Genomic DNA, 15,400 nt, shown 5'->3' with positions numbered 1-15,400 from the left:
TATTATTATTATTATTATTATTATTGGCAGAACTGGGGATTGAACTCAGGCCCTTGCACTTACCAGGGAAGCATTTATTCTACTGAGCCATCTCCCCGGCCCCTAGATAAACCTTTTCTAAGGTCCATGTGTAGAGACATACTTGTTCTATATGCATTCTGTCCACATGTCATAACAGTGTGATGCTCAAAGCCATTAGAACAAAGGAACGGTCTCTGTGAATGCCAATCGCCTGCCTCCCAGGGCATGTCTTGGGTTTGGTTTGGTTTGATCTGGTTCTGTCTCTGGACCTATGCACTGGGCTTGTGAAGAAATGAGTGAGACTTGGCCAGTTGCCAGATCTGTGAGAGATGTTGCTTGTTGGAGCCTGCACATAGTAGAACAGGAGTCTTCATTGTCCTCACACAGCTCGTGACCTTGTTTTTTTGTGTCCTGAAGGGAGAAGGCTTTGGCAAAGGAAGACTTACTTTTATTTTTTAAAAAATACAAAATGGTAGGGGCCGGGGAGATAGCTCAGTGGAATAAGTGCTTGCCCGGCAAGTGCAAGGACCTGAGTTTGATCCCTGGTACCACCAAAAGAAAAAAAGTAGAAAAAAAAATAGAAATGATACAAAATTTCATTAAACAAAATAATAGGAATTTGACAATGATTGTTGTATTGCATAATATTACCTTCAATGTAGTTGTTTAGGTTATCAGATGTAAACATACAAAATTGGTTAAAAAAGGTATAAGAAATTAAAATGGAGAAGAAAAGACTAAAAGAAATTAAGCACTAGTCACTCCTTTCAATAGACCAGCAGAGATCAGCAGTACAGTTATCCAAGCTCTCCTGCATCTATACGTAACTATATTATTTTTCTTTCTTTCTTTTGTCCTTTCTGCATCCCATTTTTTCCCCCTTGTCATCAAACAGATTCTCTTTCTTTCACAGTGTCTATTGCACCTTTCATATTTTATTTACTCTTTCAGGTTCTCATACTAGCAAGACAGTACAATGTTTGCACCTGTGGGTCTGATTTACTTCCGTTACCAATACACTAGAAGGAACACAGGTGGATAACGTGGGTGCTCCAATGCTTTAGTGAGTCAACCCAGGGCATCTTCTCTCATGATTTATAGATCTTTTGAATTCATAAGAAAGTTCTGCATCGTAGCCACTGACTCATGTGTCTTATGTAGCACTTTACCAGTTTCTTCAGAAATGAGATTAATTGGCTCTATAGCTTTCTCTGTTAAATTGGGCATAATTGTGTAAATTGGGGAAATTGTGTATCTTGCAACATTGTAGCATTTTTTTAATACAACCAAAGGCCTGCAAAACACTTATCTACCTAAAAGATCACAATTCTTTCTGCACTTTTTACTTAATATGGAAGTTGCTTAACTAAATGTTTTATAACAAAAATTTCTTCTCCTTGTAAGTCATGTGTGCTTTTAATAGAAAATGTGCCAAATGATAAACCTACAAACATCCTGCCCACTGAGCTGGGCCTGGTTAGCAGAGCAGCCACCCTCATGTGCTGTGGCCTCCTCCTGTATCCGGACTACACAAGGAAGCCTGCAACGTCCTGGCATCCTGAGAAGCCGCCATGTCAGCTCAGTGGGGAATGTAGCTGCATTTGTTTCTGGAAGCTGGAAATTACTGTGTTTCATTGCATAAACTGCACAACAATATTTGGATGTTTTGAACTACAGCTCATAAATGTTATCACTTTAAACCCATTAATGATTGTTACATCTTGTTAAGCCAGTCCACATTGTTTTTTCTCTTTCTTGCTACTTCAAGCACCTTGCTTTGGGTTAGGGTTAGATGTTAAGAAAACAAGAAACTACATGAGAAATAAACCTGCAGGAGAAATCTGCACTTCATTCACAGTTTTTATGTACTTGTAAAACTACTCTAAAATAGGTAGCCAGAAGGGGAGCCCTGTGCGCCTACAGTGTTGATGTTTTCGAGCTGCTGGACCTTCTGTGGCTGAGGGGCTAATAGGCACGAGGATGGAGTGCGAAAAATGTGAAAAGAAACTTGGTACTGTTATTACACCGGACACATGGAAAGATGGTTCGAGAAATACCACAGAAAGTGGTGGAAGAAAACTGAATGAAAATAAAGCATTGACTTCAAAAAAGGCAAGATTCGATCCATATGGAAAGAATAAGTTCTCCACTTGCAGAATTTGTAAAAGCTCTGTGCACCAGCCAGGGTCCCACTACTGCCAGGGCTGTGCTTACAAGAAAGGCATCTGTGAGATGTGTGGAAAAAAAGTTTTGGATACCAAAAACTACAAGCAAACATCTGTCTAGATGTATTGATGGAATTTCTGGCTTTGTATAATTTTACTTTCTGCTTTGACTTCTCAAGGCCCAGTGTAGATGTTGAGCTTGCAGAGTGATCTGTTTCAGGACAGGGGATTAAATTTAAGTCAGGGCAAGTGATCCTCATTCTTTCTTTCCCTTCTTTTTTGGGACAGGGTTTCAGCTGTGAAGTTCAGGCTGGCCTCAAACTCACAGTGATCCTGCGTCAGTGTCCCAAGTGCTCCTGGAATGTATCATTTGCACGCTCTGGAGAACTTTTTTTTGGTCTTGAGACAGAGTCTCACTGTGCAAGTTAGGCTGGCCTTGAACTCACCGTGATCCCCCTGCCTCAGCCTCCATGTGCTGGGATTACCGGAGTGTACCGTCCTGCCCAGCTCTCAAAAGCTTCTGAACCATAACTACCCTTTTGTTTTACGTGATTATTTTCTTACAAGCATTTTATTGTAATGTAGTAAGTGACAAATGTAATGAAAAGCATTGAGTTTTCTATGTACTTTTTAACATTCATGTAATTCTTCTTTCCTTCATTTACTTTATTTATAGATATTGAAAGAATGAGATTGTTGATATTTAGTTCTGAAAGTGGTGTATGGACTTGGAATTCCTCTCTCCTTCCCTTATTGGAGGCATAGTTATTTGAAGCAGCAGTCCCTTAATTAATTCCAGTTTCCTTAGATATAATGATTGAGGCTGTCTTAGCTGAGTGGTCCCTTATCAAAGGCAAGTTAGATTTGTAATTATAAATTTGCTTTTGAAGCCAAAGTGCTGGTTCCTTTCTTTCATATGTAAACAAGAACATGTCCAGATAAATACACTGGATTTCAGAAAACATAGGTATTTGAATTGAGATTGTCATAGAAGCTTTGAGGATATTGTTGTGTCATGAAAATGAATCCCTGGTCTTTGGGAAAGCTTTTGGAAACAGAGAACTTTTTTTTTTTTTTTAAAACCTCTTCCCCATCCCTTAAAGAAATAAATAGAACAAAGCAAATATCTTGACTTTCCAAAAAATATAATTTAGATTGTAAAGAGACTACTCTGAGGTTTCAAATGAAGATTTTTCTTGTACTAGGTTCAGGACTTCTAAAACTTGTAACCTAGTATAGAAAACCAAAAGGTATTCTCTTATTTCCAACTGCCATATACATAAATATGTGATACTGTAAGATATGCAGACTACTAGAGAGAATGTGGTAATGTGCGTGTGAGAGACTACATTTTTCTTATCTTACAATGGTTTGGAAAAGTAAAATTCTAGCTTCAATATACGAGATTTTTCATACAGTGTTTCTATATTATGTATGCCTATCTAGAAAGATTGTGAGGATAATGCAAAATATAATAAATGATATCTTTGAGGACAAAAAATTTTATTTTAAGACATGGTCACAGGATTTCAAACACTAGCTTGTTTATTATACAGTTAGTTGGTAGTATTTGATAATCTTAGTTCATTTTGGTTTTAATTAAGGACATTTGGACAAAATTAAATAATACAAAATAATATATGAGTCAAGATAAGAGCTTTACATATTTTGTCTTGAAGTAATAACACATATATGTTAACATCATTATATATTTTTTCTTACGCTGTGGCCATATCCTGGGATTATTATCTAAAAAGCTGTTCATTACACAGAAAATGTAAATTCACACCTCACACCTCACACACTCTATTTCAACTTATACCTGAACATTTTTGTTATTCTTTAAATTAATTTTATTTATAAAACTTTATTCATAGTACAAGATGCAGATATCATATCCTGTACAAATGCTATTAATACAAATCTTTCTTATTGAATTAAGAGAAAGTAGCTGTATATCTGTCCTATCCATTTTGTAGATAAAGATACAAAATGGTTCTTCCATACATTTTCGAAAGAGTGGCTTTGTTGAATTAAATTCTTTTTTTTAATTTTTATTTTTATTTTGGCAGAACTGGGGATTGAACTCAGGCCCTTGAGCTTGCCAGGGAAGCACTTATTCCACTGAGCTATCTCCCCAGCTCCTTGAATTAAATTCCTTTTTTAAAAATTTTTATTTATTTATTTTTGCGTGTGTGCGTGTGTGTGTGGCCAGCTCAGCCCACCAGGGGGGCGGGGCTGGCTGGCATGTGGTGCTGGGGATTGACCCGCGGTCCATGTGTTTTGCTAAACTTGTTCTAAGTAGGTGCTTTAGACCACTGAGCCATCTCACCAGCCCCTTGAATTAAATTCTGATGGTTGATTTGACTCCTTATCACTGACCTAGTCTTGTGAGAAATACCTTCACTTTTCCAGCCCTAACAGATGTACTCAGAGACGGGAAGAGCAGCCAAAGCGAAGCTTTAATTCAGTCTTGCGAGGCTGGTGTCTGTGGTGCAAGCTCACCTACACTACGCATCATGGTGACAGCTCATTCTCTCCCAGCATGCAGGTTCCCTCTCCTTCCCTTTTAGCTCAGTGGCTGAGTCCCACAAGGGCAATAGCCTTTCCTGGACATTGCCTGTGTCTCTCCTGCTAAGGCAGTTTCCTAGTCCTTCTAACAATTTGAGTTTGGATTTCTTCATAAGACCTTCTGTTCTTTACTTTTGGACTTTCCAAAGAACAGGTGTGTCTGTTTAGAGATTTTATGTGACCTTGCAGTTATTCCCTTTCCACTTAGCTCTAGCTATCTTATTATGAAAATGGGTCATTCTAGGCCTTTCATTTTCCTTTTGTACCTACATTTACATTTTTCAATAAAGGCTTTCTTACTAGTTTATCTCTCTGTTATGGTACCATTTGCATAGGGACCTGGATGCAGGAACTTTGTCACATGAACAGGCTATTAGGCAATTTTCCACTTAGAATTAATTACTTTGTCCTCAAAATTGGCCACTTTAAGTTTCCATTTCTTACATACTTACTAGCCATGCATACCCTTCAGCAGCGAGAGGTACAGTCAGAGTTCTGGCACAAAAGTGCATTCAAAGAATAGAAAAATGTAAATAGATTTTGTAACTGTGGTGATTTAATATTCTAGAATGAGATTATCTAAAAAAAGTTAAAAGGATGCTGAAAATCAACTTCCATGATGACGCTTTGCAAAAACTGTGAAAGGAGAAAAATAGCAGTATGCATATAAATGATTTTAAATATTTATATTGCTGAAGGTGTATTCGGGGGATTTAAATTTTAGGAATGACAAAGAATTATTGAAAGTTGAAAATCTTGTATGTTTCCAAATTTAGTCAAACTTCTCATTTTATTACCAATATAGCCATGAAGATAATTCTAACCCTAACCCCTAAATGTAACATTTAAGGAAAACCAAAGGCTGTCAGCATAGATCTTAACTTCTAACTCTAACCCCATTTTAACCAATGCCCTAGCACTAAAGCATGATGTAGTTGTCTCAATGACTCAAACAATAACACATAAATCTAACTCTAATGCAAACCTAACTGTAATCATAACACAGTAGCTCTAAACCAGGACCTAACCCCTAGCCACACCCTTACATCATAACCCTTCATGGAACACTGAGCCTTTACCTTAAACCCTAACTCTGAATCCTAACCCCTCATTCTGACTCTAACATGTAAATCCAACTCTGACCGTCACAACAAAGGTTAACCCTAACATCTAGTCCTAAACCCTAACATCTAAAGCTAATCCTGAGTAAGCTTGACAGGGTCCATCTTTTTCCTTGGGTGATAGCTAAGCCCTGCCTACCTGGGGAGGGTGGGTCAAGTGCTTTTTTTTTTTTTTTGTACAAACTGAAGCAGTTTATAACAGACTGGGGTCACACTTCCAGCCACCGAAGGCTTGCTGAAGAAATTCACCTGTCCACAGGAGCTGGATTCTCTTGGTGGAGCTGGGTGAAGAGTGATTCACTGCTGTGGAGCAATCCCCCTTCCTACTCCAAAGCCAGGCTTCTGCACCATTCCTCCACAGGGAGGGCCTTTAAAATATAATCTTTTTTTGTTTGTTTGTTTTGTCAGAACCGGGGATTGAACTCAGGCCCTTGTGCTTGCCAGGGAAGCGCTTATTCCGCTGAGCCATCTCCCTGGCTCTCAAGTGCTTTTATGTCAGTGTGTTTTTCTGATTGTGTACTGGTGTTGGTCGGGGGTAGCCAGCAGCCCCAGGGCTATTTGATGTCCAGTATGAGGAAAAGTTCAGTTAAGGAGACCCCAGTCGATGACCTCACTTACTTCACGATGAGGTAGTGTTATATTGCTGAGCAGTATATAACAGAACTAACTGACGCCTGCTCACTTGTCTGGAGACATAGGACATGTGAAGATGTTTTGTTGTTGCTTCCGGACTTCCCAAGGCTCAGGCCCTAGGAGACCTCACAGAGGAGGACTCAGTCATAACTGGAGAAACTGGGGTGCCTGACTAATCAGCTGCCTGTAGTCCTTCTCTCAGAGGAGTCAAAGTGGGGCACACAGTAGCCGAGGACAGGTTAGCAAAGGCCAGCACACTGCTCTGATTTCCCTGTGTGGGTCCAAAACCTCCGTGTGTGTGTGTGTGTGTGTGTGTGTGCGCGTGTATGCACATCAATGAGGGTCAACACAAAATCTGTGGTGTTCTCTTACCATGTAGCAGTCATTTGACCATTTTTAAGGTGCAGTTTAAAAATAAAATGACCCCATATGTCTCATGTACTTAGAGGTGAGGCCTTTGGAGGTGATGAGATTGTGTGGGTGACACATTCATCGATGGACTAATGCACTATGATGCCATCGCCAAATGTCTTCTTAGGAATTGGGGCCGAAGTGGAGGAGGAGGCTCACTGTAGCTGTGACTCTGGAGAGTATATTTTGCCCCAGTCTCCTCTGTTCTTTCCCTTTCTGCTTTCTGGCTGCTTGTGGAACCACTTTCCTCTGCCATTCCCCTGGATCTTGGAATTTCTGCCTTGAGTCTGCCAAACATGTACTAAACTCTCTAAAACTGTGAGCCCAAGTAAGCCTCTCCTCCTCTGAAATTGTGTAGCATACTGGTTCCATAGACAGACATGTGATTAATACAACTACTGTTTCCATGGTCCCTCTGCAGGGTGAAAACGGGGCAGGTCAGACTGTGGATACTCAAGCTTGCCTTGAACTTCTGAAGGCTGATGTAAGGGAGACTATGGTCAACTCTCTTGTGCCATCTGCACATAAAGGGAATCACTTATTCCTCCAGAAGTTTTTTTAAAATCTACCAAACATTTGGTACCATGCAGCAGTGCTGGATCTGCTATTGCAAAGGTTTGTGCACCATCTGCTAGACTAGGGGAGCTCAGTACCATCTGGAATCACTCAATGATCCTGTATGTTGTGTGGAAACTAGGGTGCTCATAGAAGGATCTGTACAGTGTGGTCAGGAACAAAGGAGCCCGAGAATGTCTATGCTGGGCTTGTTGCATACATGAGTCACCTAGTGTCATGCTTCCCTTGGTGTGACAGTCCCCTTCATTAACACAGAGAATCCCTCAGTTTTGGTTTTCTTTTACATGAAGCTGTGGAGCACATTCACCATCTGTAAGGGAGGCTCAGGACTCCATCTGGGGAGACTCCTGTCTTGGATGCAGGCAGAGTGGAAGCCCTGGGGGTATACTGAAGGGGCTGGGGCCCAAGGAGATATCTCAGAAGGAGATGGTTGAGTTCCCTCATGGCACACCCAAATATGACCCCTTCATCGTATATAGGCATGTTACTGAGCAACGTGCCACTTCAGAGCTAAGGAAATTACCTTCTCTCCTAGGCTTTATCTCTGGGTTAGAGTAGTGGCACAAGAAGACACAAGAAGCCATTAGAGGTTAGGGTTGGTGGGTTACCAGCCTGTCAGGTCCACCTGCTCACTCCTGGGCTAACCAAAGGAAGGCATTTACTTTTGGGAAAAAGAGAAAGGCTTTCTTCAAATCTTACTCGAATGGAATGGAGGTGCTGACTCAGCCTCAAATCAACTGACAGTGTCTAGGTGTGCAAGATCTTTCATAGGAAGGTGGAGAGGGGAGAGGGTACAAAAGAAAAGAGGACAGCACTTCAGGCTTGCTCGCTATGGGGCTTGAGTTCCTTGGCAGAATCCTTATGTTCCCTGCTTTCATCTGGGTTATGGAGAAGAGGGGGTGACAGTTAAGTCTTCATCTTGAGGAAGTTTGGAGAAGCCAGTTGTCCCTAAGGAGGGATGCTCACACCTAAAGTACCATTTTATTTTGCTGACTACAGATGTGATAGTGTCATGGCCTCTGTGTATGGCCAAAACCTCCATCAGTCCAGCAAGAGTGGCGGGCCTCTGGATATACTGAAAAAGTGAGTGGGCTTTGGCTCAAGAGGGAAGCTTCTGTGTGCAGAGTGGGGAACTGTGGAGGTGTGATATGGAGGGGGGCAAACCTCAGCTCCACTACTTGGCCTTCCTGCTGGAGGGCTGAGGTCAGGGGCTTTCTTTGCAGGAAGAGAATATAAGAGCACTGTGTGGGGTCCTAGACCAGGGAACAGAGGGGAGCCCATGGCTTTGTGTGAAATCCTGTGAAGATTCATCCCCACCAGAGCACATTCCAACCATGTGTGCCCACCCCACCCCTCACTAGGGCACAGTGGCTGTTTGGGGAGCAGCATGTTCATACCTGGCCTTACTACTTTGGCAGTAGTTTCCAGGCAACTTGGTAAATGTAAGGGGTGGCTGCACCCCTCAGTAGGCACGTGGATGTGAGGAGAAGACCCACAGGTGCCTCAGAGATGGAGACAGCCTGCCAGCATGAACTGCAGGTCGATGTGTCATCAGAGTCATTGTGGGTGGTAGCAAAACCCACTGACAAGCTTACCATCCACTGACTAAGGGACCCCCCATGTTTGCAGAGCAGTACATGTGGGCTTCTCTGAAGAAGGGGAGTAGTTGATCTAGGGCTCCTTTCGGTGGAGGTTTCCTGTAGTTTGGCTGGGTTTCTTGACACTGCCCACCCATCTGCCCTCAGTGCCATCTCTACCATCTTTGACATATGGTTTGAAAACTACGCAGACCAGTTCAATCAGCCACCGGAGTTCGTATGCCTCAAGCAGCTGGTGGAGTATGTGCATTTGCACATGCCTGGCTCAGACTTGGAGCACTGTGTGTACCTTCTAGTGACGCAGCTGGAAGACCAGGAGACCATGCGAGCCATGAGTGAGGGTGAGGAGGGCTGGGATGGGGTCACCAGAGCAGAAGAGGAGAGTGTTCTGGACCCAAGAGGAGGGGGCTCCTGGCTGGGATAGGCCAGGCCCAAACGTGAGCCTCAGACCCCAGAGGCAGTGAAACACTGTGGGAGCATACCTCTTTTCCATTCAGGGTTGGATGATTTTTGGCTAGGAAGGGAATGTTTCTGAGCAAGTGATTGATTTTGGCCACCTTCTCTCTGGCACCATCACCTGTTCCAGTTCCAACTGGAGAGCAAGAATCAGCTCAGGCAGCAGCTTCCAATCCAGAGGCCGATCCACAACCCATGCTGGCGTGAGAGTCAGCTTCCCTGACAGCTGCAGTGCCATGTGTACCCTTAAAGCCCCCAAGGTCTATTTTTCAAAAGAAGAAAATGAGCATAACTGTGACTGTGGAGCTGGAGCCATCCAGAGCAGGAGCACTTGTACCAGTGGTGCCAGTCTGGACTGCACCCATGACCATGAAACGCAGGGTGAGTAGATGAAAGCCTCACAGGATGGTGGTCTCTCCTGACCTGGTTGTGGGTATGTTGAGGGACATGGGAATTGGCTGTGCTCAGAAGGAAAAGAATGCATGGCCTCCTTTCAGGCATCTGCCATCAAGACCTGCTGTTCTGGTTCCTTTGTTCAATTCTTAGCTCCATCTTGTACACAACAGGTTCACTGTTACATAAGACATCCTCAATGGCAGAGAAACAGAACCAGAATTTCCCATTAGGCCTTGGCCACAGTCCTGACTTCCTGAGCTTCAGGCCTGATCCATGGTCGCCCTCCTTGCTTGGGATACGGTGGTCTGAGGCAAGCCCCAGTAGTACTTAAAAAAATGTACTCTCCCCATTGCAGGATTCCACTTGGATGCAGTGTGAGAAAATACCCAAGGAGCCCCAGGCTGCCACCATCTCCACCACTTTCATTCAGCTCTCGAGTGTGACCCAGAGCATTGCCAACAGTGTGCTCAGGCACTGCATCCTGGCAACCTTGGCCTGCACCCAGGTTTTGTGGAGTACTAGATTCCCAGGGGCCCGGGGTCAACTTCAGGAGGGGCTTGGGACCACTCTTCATGTGTTCCAAGTTCTGAGTCCTGAGCTCCGCATAGACTTCAGGCTCTCCTTCCCAGGGCTGCTGTGGCCTGGACTCTCATGTTCCAGTTGTCCGTACTGGCCCTCTCCTTGGGGCTAGCTGATATCTTGGGCTTTCTTAGCCCTTCCTTCTCCTCCAAGGGGGATCTATGCGAATCTGAGGGATTGGGAAGGGGGCTCATTCAGGGCCAAGAGCTCAAAATCCCTCATAGAGTCCTTCTTCATTAGGAGCTCTGCAGAGTCTGGAGGAACCATACCTCCCTCCCAGGGCTTGGAGTCAGCACCACCCAGGGCCAGGTGGAGACCTGGGAGAAGTTCTGCAGGAGGCTGCTCCTCTCCCTTAGAGCTCTTGGTGAGCCAGCACCATGAACTAGACAATCTATGTGAAGAACTTTACAGTGAAGATAGAAATGTGTAGCATGTATTGTATAAAGTTTCCCAAACCTTAAAATAAAAAAGTGTTGTTAGAAAAGAGGCAAAAGAAATGAAATACAATTTAATAAATAGCTAAATAAACATGTTGAGGCTGAGTGTGGTGGGGCAACCTGTCAGTGTATTACCCTGATGCGATACCGAGGCAAGAGTCATAAGCTTCAGGTCAGTTTGGCAATTTAGTGACCTATAGAAACCCTTACGAAAAGATGAAATTCACCATAATTAGCCATAAAAAAAACCCAGCTAAAATCCCATTAAAGAAATACAATTACCAGGGAGATGGCTCAGTGGAATAAGTGCTTCCCTCACAAGTGCAAGGGCCTGAACTCAATTCCCTGTTACACACACACACACACACACACACACTATAAATATAAATATAAATATAAATATAAATATAAATATATATATATACATATATATAATTATTATTATTATTAAAAGAAATACTATTAAAAACCATGATGCTTTATAGCCCAAGCCTACTTGAATTGCTAACATGAAAAATACCAGTTGCCTAATGCAAGTTTGGATGAAAGGATATCAGGACTGTCCTACACTGCTGTGAAGAAGTACTTTTCCTAGCTCAGAGCCAGACTTGGGCAGTGGAATGGGAGAGAGCTGTAGTATTAGTGTTTTATTTTTCTGAAGTCCTGGGTGTTCATATCACCACCACACTCAGGCTGTCTGCCTTACACATTGCACAGGTAGGATATAATAGCGTGATGAAATGGAATTTTCTCTCCAGATATAAAATCATTACCACTAGACTTCAGACAAAATAATTTTTCAACATGGTTTGCAAGTTCTTATCTGCATTTCTTCACTCCTCTTCCACTGGACTGGGTATTGAGCCTAGAGCCCATGCATTGAATGTAACCCTAGCCTGTTTTACATTCTTGGGACAGGGCCTCACTGAGTTGCAAGGTTGACAGCCTGAATTCAAAAGCACAGCAGTTTTCTTGAGTTGGGGAAGGTTCTTCCTTATTTCTCAGGACAGATTTGGTTTAAACTGCTGTAGTTAGGTGTGGGACATGGCTGTTTTTGGCAAACACTCTGGAAAAGGTGATATAATCTATAAACCTAATTCAGGCTACTGCCCATCTCTGTATATAAGATTCCAGATTAAACCCTTCTCCCTGAATCGCTCATTTGCAAATGCTGATCACAAGAAGGAGCCAGAGGAGCCTAACTTTATTTCCTGGAAAGCTGGGCAGGTTACTCCTGTGCAGAGTGTTGGGGCTGGGCTTTAGGAGATGCCCCTTCACTAGCCCCTGCCACCTCTCAAGTGGCCTGGGCCAGGAAGACAGTGAGGCTCATCTATAGCCACACCCAGAATGGGGCAACTGGACTTAGTTGTCACTTGGGTCACCAGTAGGGTCAGCTCAGTCAGGGACTGAGGCTGTGATAGTGAGTGCAGGCTGCGGCCTGCTGTGCTGGGCACGTCTCACCAGGCCCAGGCTTTCTCTGTGCAAGCACAAGTACACACACAGTTTAAGAGCCCAGGATAGTGCCTGTGGCCATGGTGCACAGATGTGGTCCCCCACCCACCTCTGCCCTGTGGGCCCACCCACAGCTTAATGGAAAGCCTCTATAACCATTTGCAACCCAGAAGGCATGCCTTTTCAGATCTGCAGAGAAAATGTCTCTATTCACTGCCCTGGAGATTGTGTGACCATCCACCCTGCCCCTTTCCACCTGTGCCACTGGTCAGGCCCTCTTAGAGCTGCAGAACCTCAGAGGCACCAGGATTGGTGCCCCTCGTGGCTATAGGACTGGCGTAGACTAGCTGGCAGGACTTGGTGATGCCTGGGCCTCTGTGCAGCCTGGACCCCAGATCCAGGGGAGCTACTGGGGTTTGATGCTGATGTTTCTGATCTCAGGACAGGCACAGCTCCAGTTCGATCATCTCTTGTGTGAGGCTGGCTGGCCCCAGACTCAAGCCTGGCTCCTCACAAGCGACCAGGGCAACTGGTCTGGGAAGTGTGGAAAGCTAGGAAGTGTAGGTGTGGGAACGGGGCTTCCAGGTAACTGGACATCAAGTACCTTCCTGTCGGTTTGAGAACAAATAAAGCTTCCTCCAGCAGCGGAGGGCTGGGGAGGCTTCTTAGATGTTAGCACATAGCAGGCAGCATTGGGTCTCTTGTGCCTGCTTTGAAGTCTGCAGTGGGGCCTGACAGGGATGAGACTCAGCTGGCGCCCTGTAGACAAACACCCCTGAGTGTCCTTGCACTGGTGTATAAACTCCGTGGAGGTCACACGTTTCTTATTTATTTATTTATTTTTTTTTGTTCTCCTGGGCACTGGGGTTTATTTCACAACAGAACCACTGGGAACTGGCCTGAGGTGCACACAGGGCTCCAGACATTGTGGGACACAAGGTGACAAGCATGACGATCACAGCTGGGGTCAAGGGCTCCGGGTGGCCCTGTCTACAGAAGCAGTGGCAGGAGGGGACCTAACTACCTGGGCCTGAGGCCCAGGCTCTGGCCTGCCGCAGCCTATTTGCTCTGGGGGTTTCTGAAGTTCCGGCCGGTGAACTTGGCCTTGCTACCCAGCTCCTCCTCGATTCTGAGGATCTGGTTGTACTTGGCCAGGCGCTCGGATCGGCAAGGTGCACCAGTCTTGATCTGCCCAGTGCTGAGTCCCACCACCAGGTCAGCAATGAAGGTGTCTTCCATTTCCCCAGACCGGTGGGACACCATGACGCCCCAGCTGTTGGACTGCACCAGCTTGCATGCTTGCAGGGACTCGGTCACTGAGCCGATCTGGTTGACTTTGAGCAGCAAGCAGTTGCAGGCCTTCTCATTCACAGCCTTGGCGATACGCTTGGGGTTGGTCACTGTGAGGTGGTCGCCCACCACCTGGATGCCAGCACTGGCCGTGAACTTCTGCCAGGCGCCCCAGTTGTCCTGGTCGAAGGGGTCCTCAATGGACACCACTGGGTAGTCCTTGATGAAGGACTTGTAGAGGTCGCCCAGCTGGTCGGGTGAGATGTACCTACTGGGGTCGTCAGGAGACTTGAAGTCCAGGTCGTACTTCCCAGACCTGAAGAACTCGGACGCGGCCACGTCCATGCCGATGGCCACCTTGTCCGAGTAGCCGGCCTTCCCAATGGCAGTCTTCAGCAACTCCAGGGCTTCCTTATTCTCCAGGATGTTGGGTGCGAAGCCACCCTCATCGCCCACGTTGGTGGTGTCCTTGCCGTACTTCTCCTTGAAGACGTTCTTCAGCACACGTTTCTTATTAAAGATACAGCAATATGACGAAGATTAAGCTGAGGCAAGGCATAAGCTGATCTGCACTTTGTAAGTTTCTTTCATGAGGAAAGCATAAAAAGTTAATTGGGAATGGTGAGTTCGTGGACAGGTTTTTTCTTTTTTTTTTTTTTAAACAAATATTACTTAAGTTAGGGAATACACTAGAAAGTGATGTTTGGAAAAAGTAGTTTTATTTCTAGAAATATTTCATATGACTAGCAAGGAATATAGATCAAGACAATAGGTAAAATTTGAAGAGTTAAGGAACATGTAAAGTGTTAGACTGTGATGTTGCTAGTGGCAGAGCTCTGGCCTCGCAGGTACGTGGCCTGAGGTTCATCCCCAATAGTAAAAATAAAGATCACTAGCATTGCCAGGAAACCTTAAAATAGATAGTCTGTACCTATACCTGTATGGCAAAGAATTCACTATACAAAGAAATATATATATATATATATATATATGTAATAATTACATGTATCATGGAAACCATTAATGTATATTTGCACAAATTTTCATATGCAATACATTATCGAAGAGGTAAAAGCTGATTATAAAGAAAATCTCACACAACATGAAGCCAAATGACAAGCATTCATATAAAATGCTTAAATTCATCAATATGTCTGGAGAATACAGATGATAACTATCACTTCATAATGACCAGACTAATAAAAAACTAAACTAATGTCAATTTTTCTTACTGATAGGAAGACAGAGAAATGTCAGAGACCCAGTCCTAGCCCAGGTCTGGTGAGTGTGTGGAGAGCTTCCTGCTACCCTGCACCGGCGGGACCAGTCCCAGCCCAGGTGCAGCGTGGACCGGACCCTCTCCCACAACCCTCAGGCCACCCCTCACCACTCCGCAGTACCTCCCCCACCCCGCCCGCCGAGTAGGAATTTCTGCCGACTTCCTGGAACCCCCAGACCCAGTCCTAGCCCAGGTCCGGCGAGTGTGTGGAGGGCTTCCTGCTACCCTGCGCCAGTGGGACCAGTCCTAGGCCAGGCGCAGTGTGGGCCAGACCCTCTCCCACCCCCTTGGGCCGCCACCCACCACTCCGCAGTACATCACCCACCCCTCCCACCCAGTAGGAATTTTGCGGTGTTCCGGGAACCCCGGACCCAGTCTTAGCCCAGGTCCAGTGAGTGTGTGGGAGAGCTTCCTC

The 15,400-nt window shown here is 44.8% G+C and overlaps 1 protein-coding gene and 2 pseudogenes across 8 annotated transcripts; 2 read left to right on the top strand and 1 right to left on the bottom strand.

Moving 5' to 3' along the window:
- Positions 1-2,001: 2,001 nt before the first annotated feature.
- LOC101592386 lies at positions 2,002-2,471 on the top strand (annotated as a pseudogene).
- Positions 2,472-6,556: 4,085 nt separating this feature from the next.
- LOC111813287 (ral guanine nucleotide dissociation stimulator-like) lies at positions 6,557-14,958 on the top strand. 7 transcript variants are annotated; one of them, XR_002818587.1, is made up of 4 exons: positions 8,404-8,581; positions 9,244-9,437; positions 9,683-9,933; positions 14,945-14,958. XR_002818587.1 is itself a non-coding variant. In XM_023703775.1 (3 exons), exons 2-3 carry the CDS (start codon positions 8,511-8,513, stop codon positions 9,518-9,520), a joined length of 348 nt encoding a protein of 115 aa, XP_023559543.1. In that variant the 5' UTR covers positions 6,557-6,749; positions 8,498-8,510; the 3' UTR covers positions 9,521-9,658. The 7 variants fall into 7 exon arrangements, 5 of the variants coding, with proteins under 5 accessions (XP_023559543.1, XP_023559541.1, XP_023559544.1 ...); XR_002818588.1 differs by lacking the exons at positions 8,404-8,581; positions 14,945-14,958 and adding an exon at positions 6,557-6,749 and having other exon boundaries at positions 9,683-10,905; XM_023703775.1 differs by lacking the exons at positions 9,683-9,933; positions 14,945-14,958 and adding an exon at positions 6,557-6,749 and having other exon boundaries at positions 8,498-8,581; positions 9,244-9,658.
- Positions 13,452-14,216, bottom strand: LOC101585674 (annotated as a pseudogene). The gene has a single exon (XR_001117339.2). The product of XR_001117339.2 is annotated as an alpha-enolase pseudogene (transcript).
- Positions 14,959-15,400: the final 442 nt, after the last annotated feature.

The sequence above is a fragment of the Octodon degus genome, unplaced genomic scaffold (genome assembly GCF_000260255.1).
Source record: "Octodon degus isolate 3935 unplaced genomic scaffold, OctDeg1.0 scaffold00178, whole genome shotgun sequence".
Classification (NCBI taxonomy): Eukaryota; Metazoa; Chordata; class Mammalia; order Rodentia; family Octodontidae; genus Octodon; species Octodon degus.
This window is presented reverse-complemented; position numbering and strand designations above follow the sequence as displayed.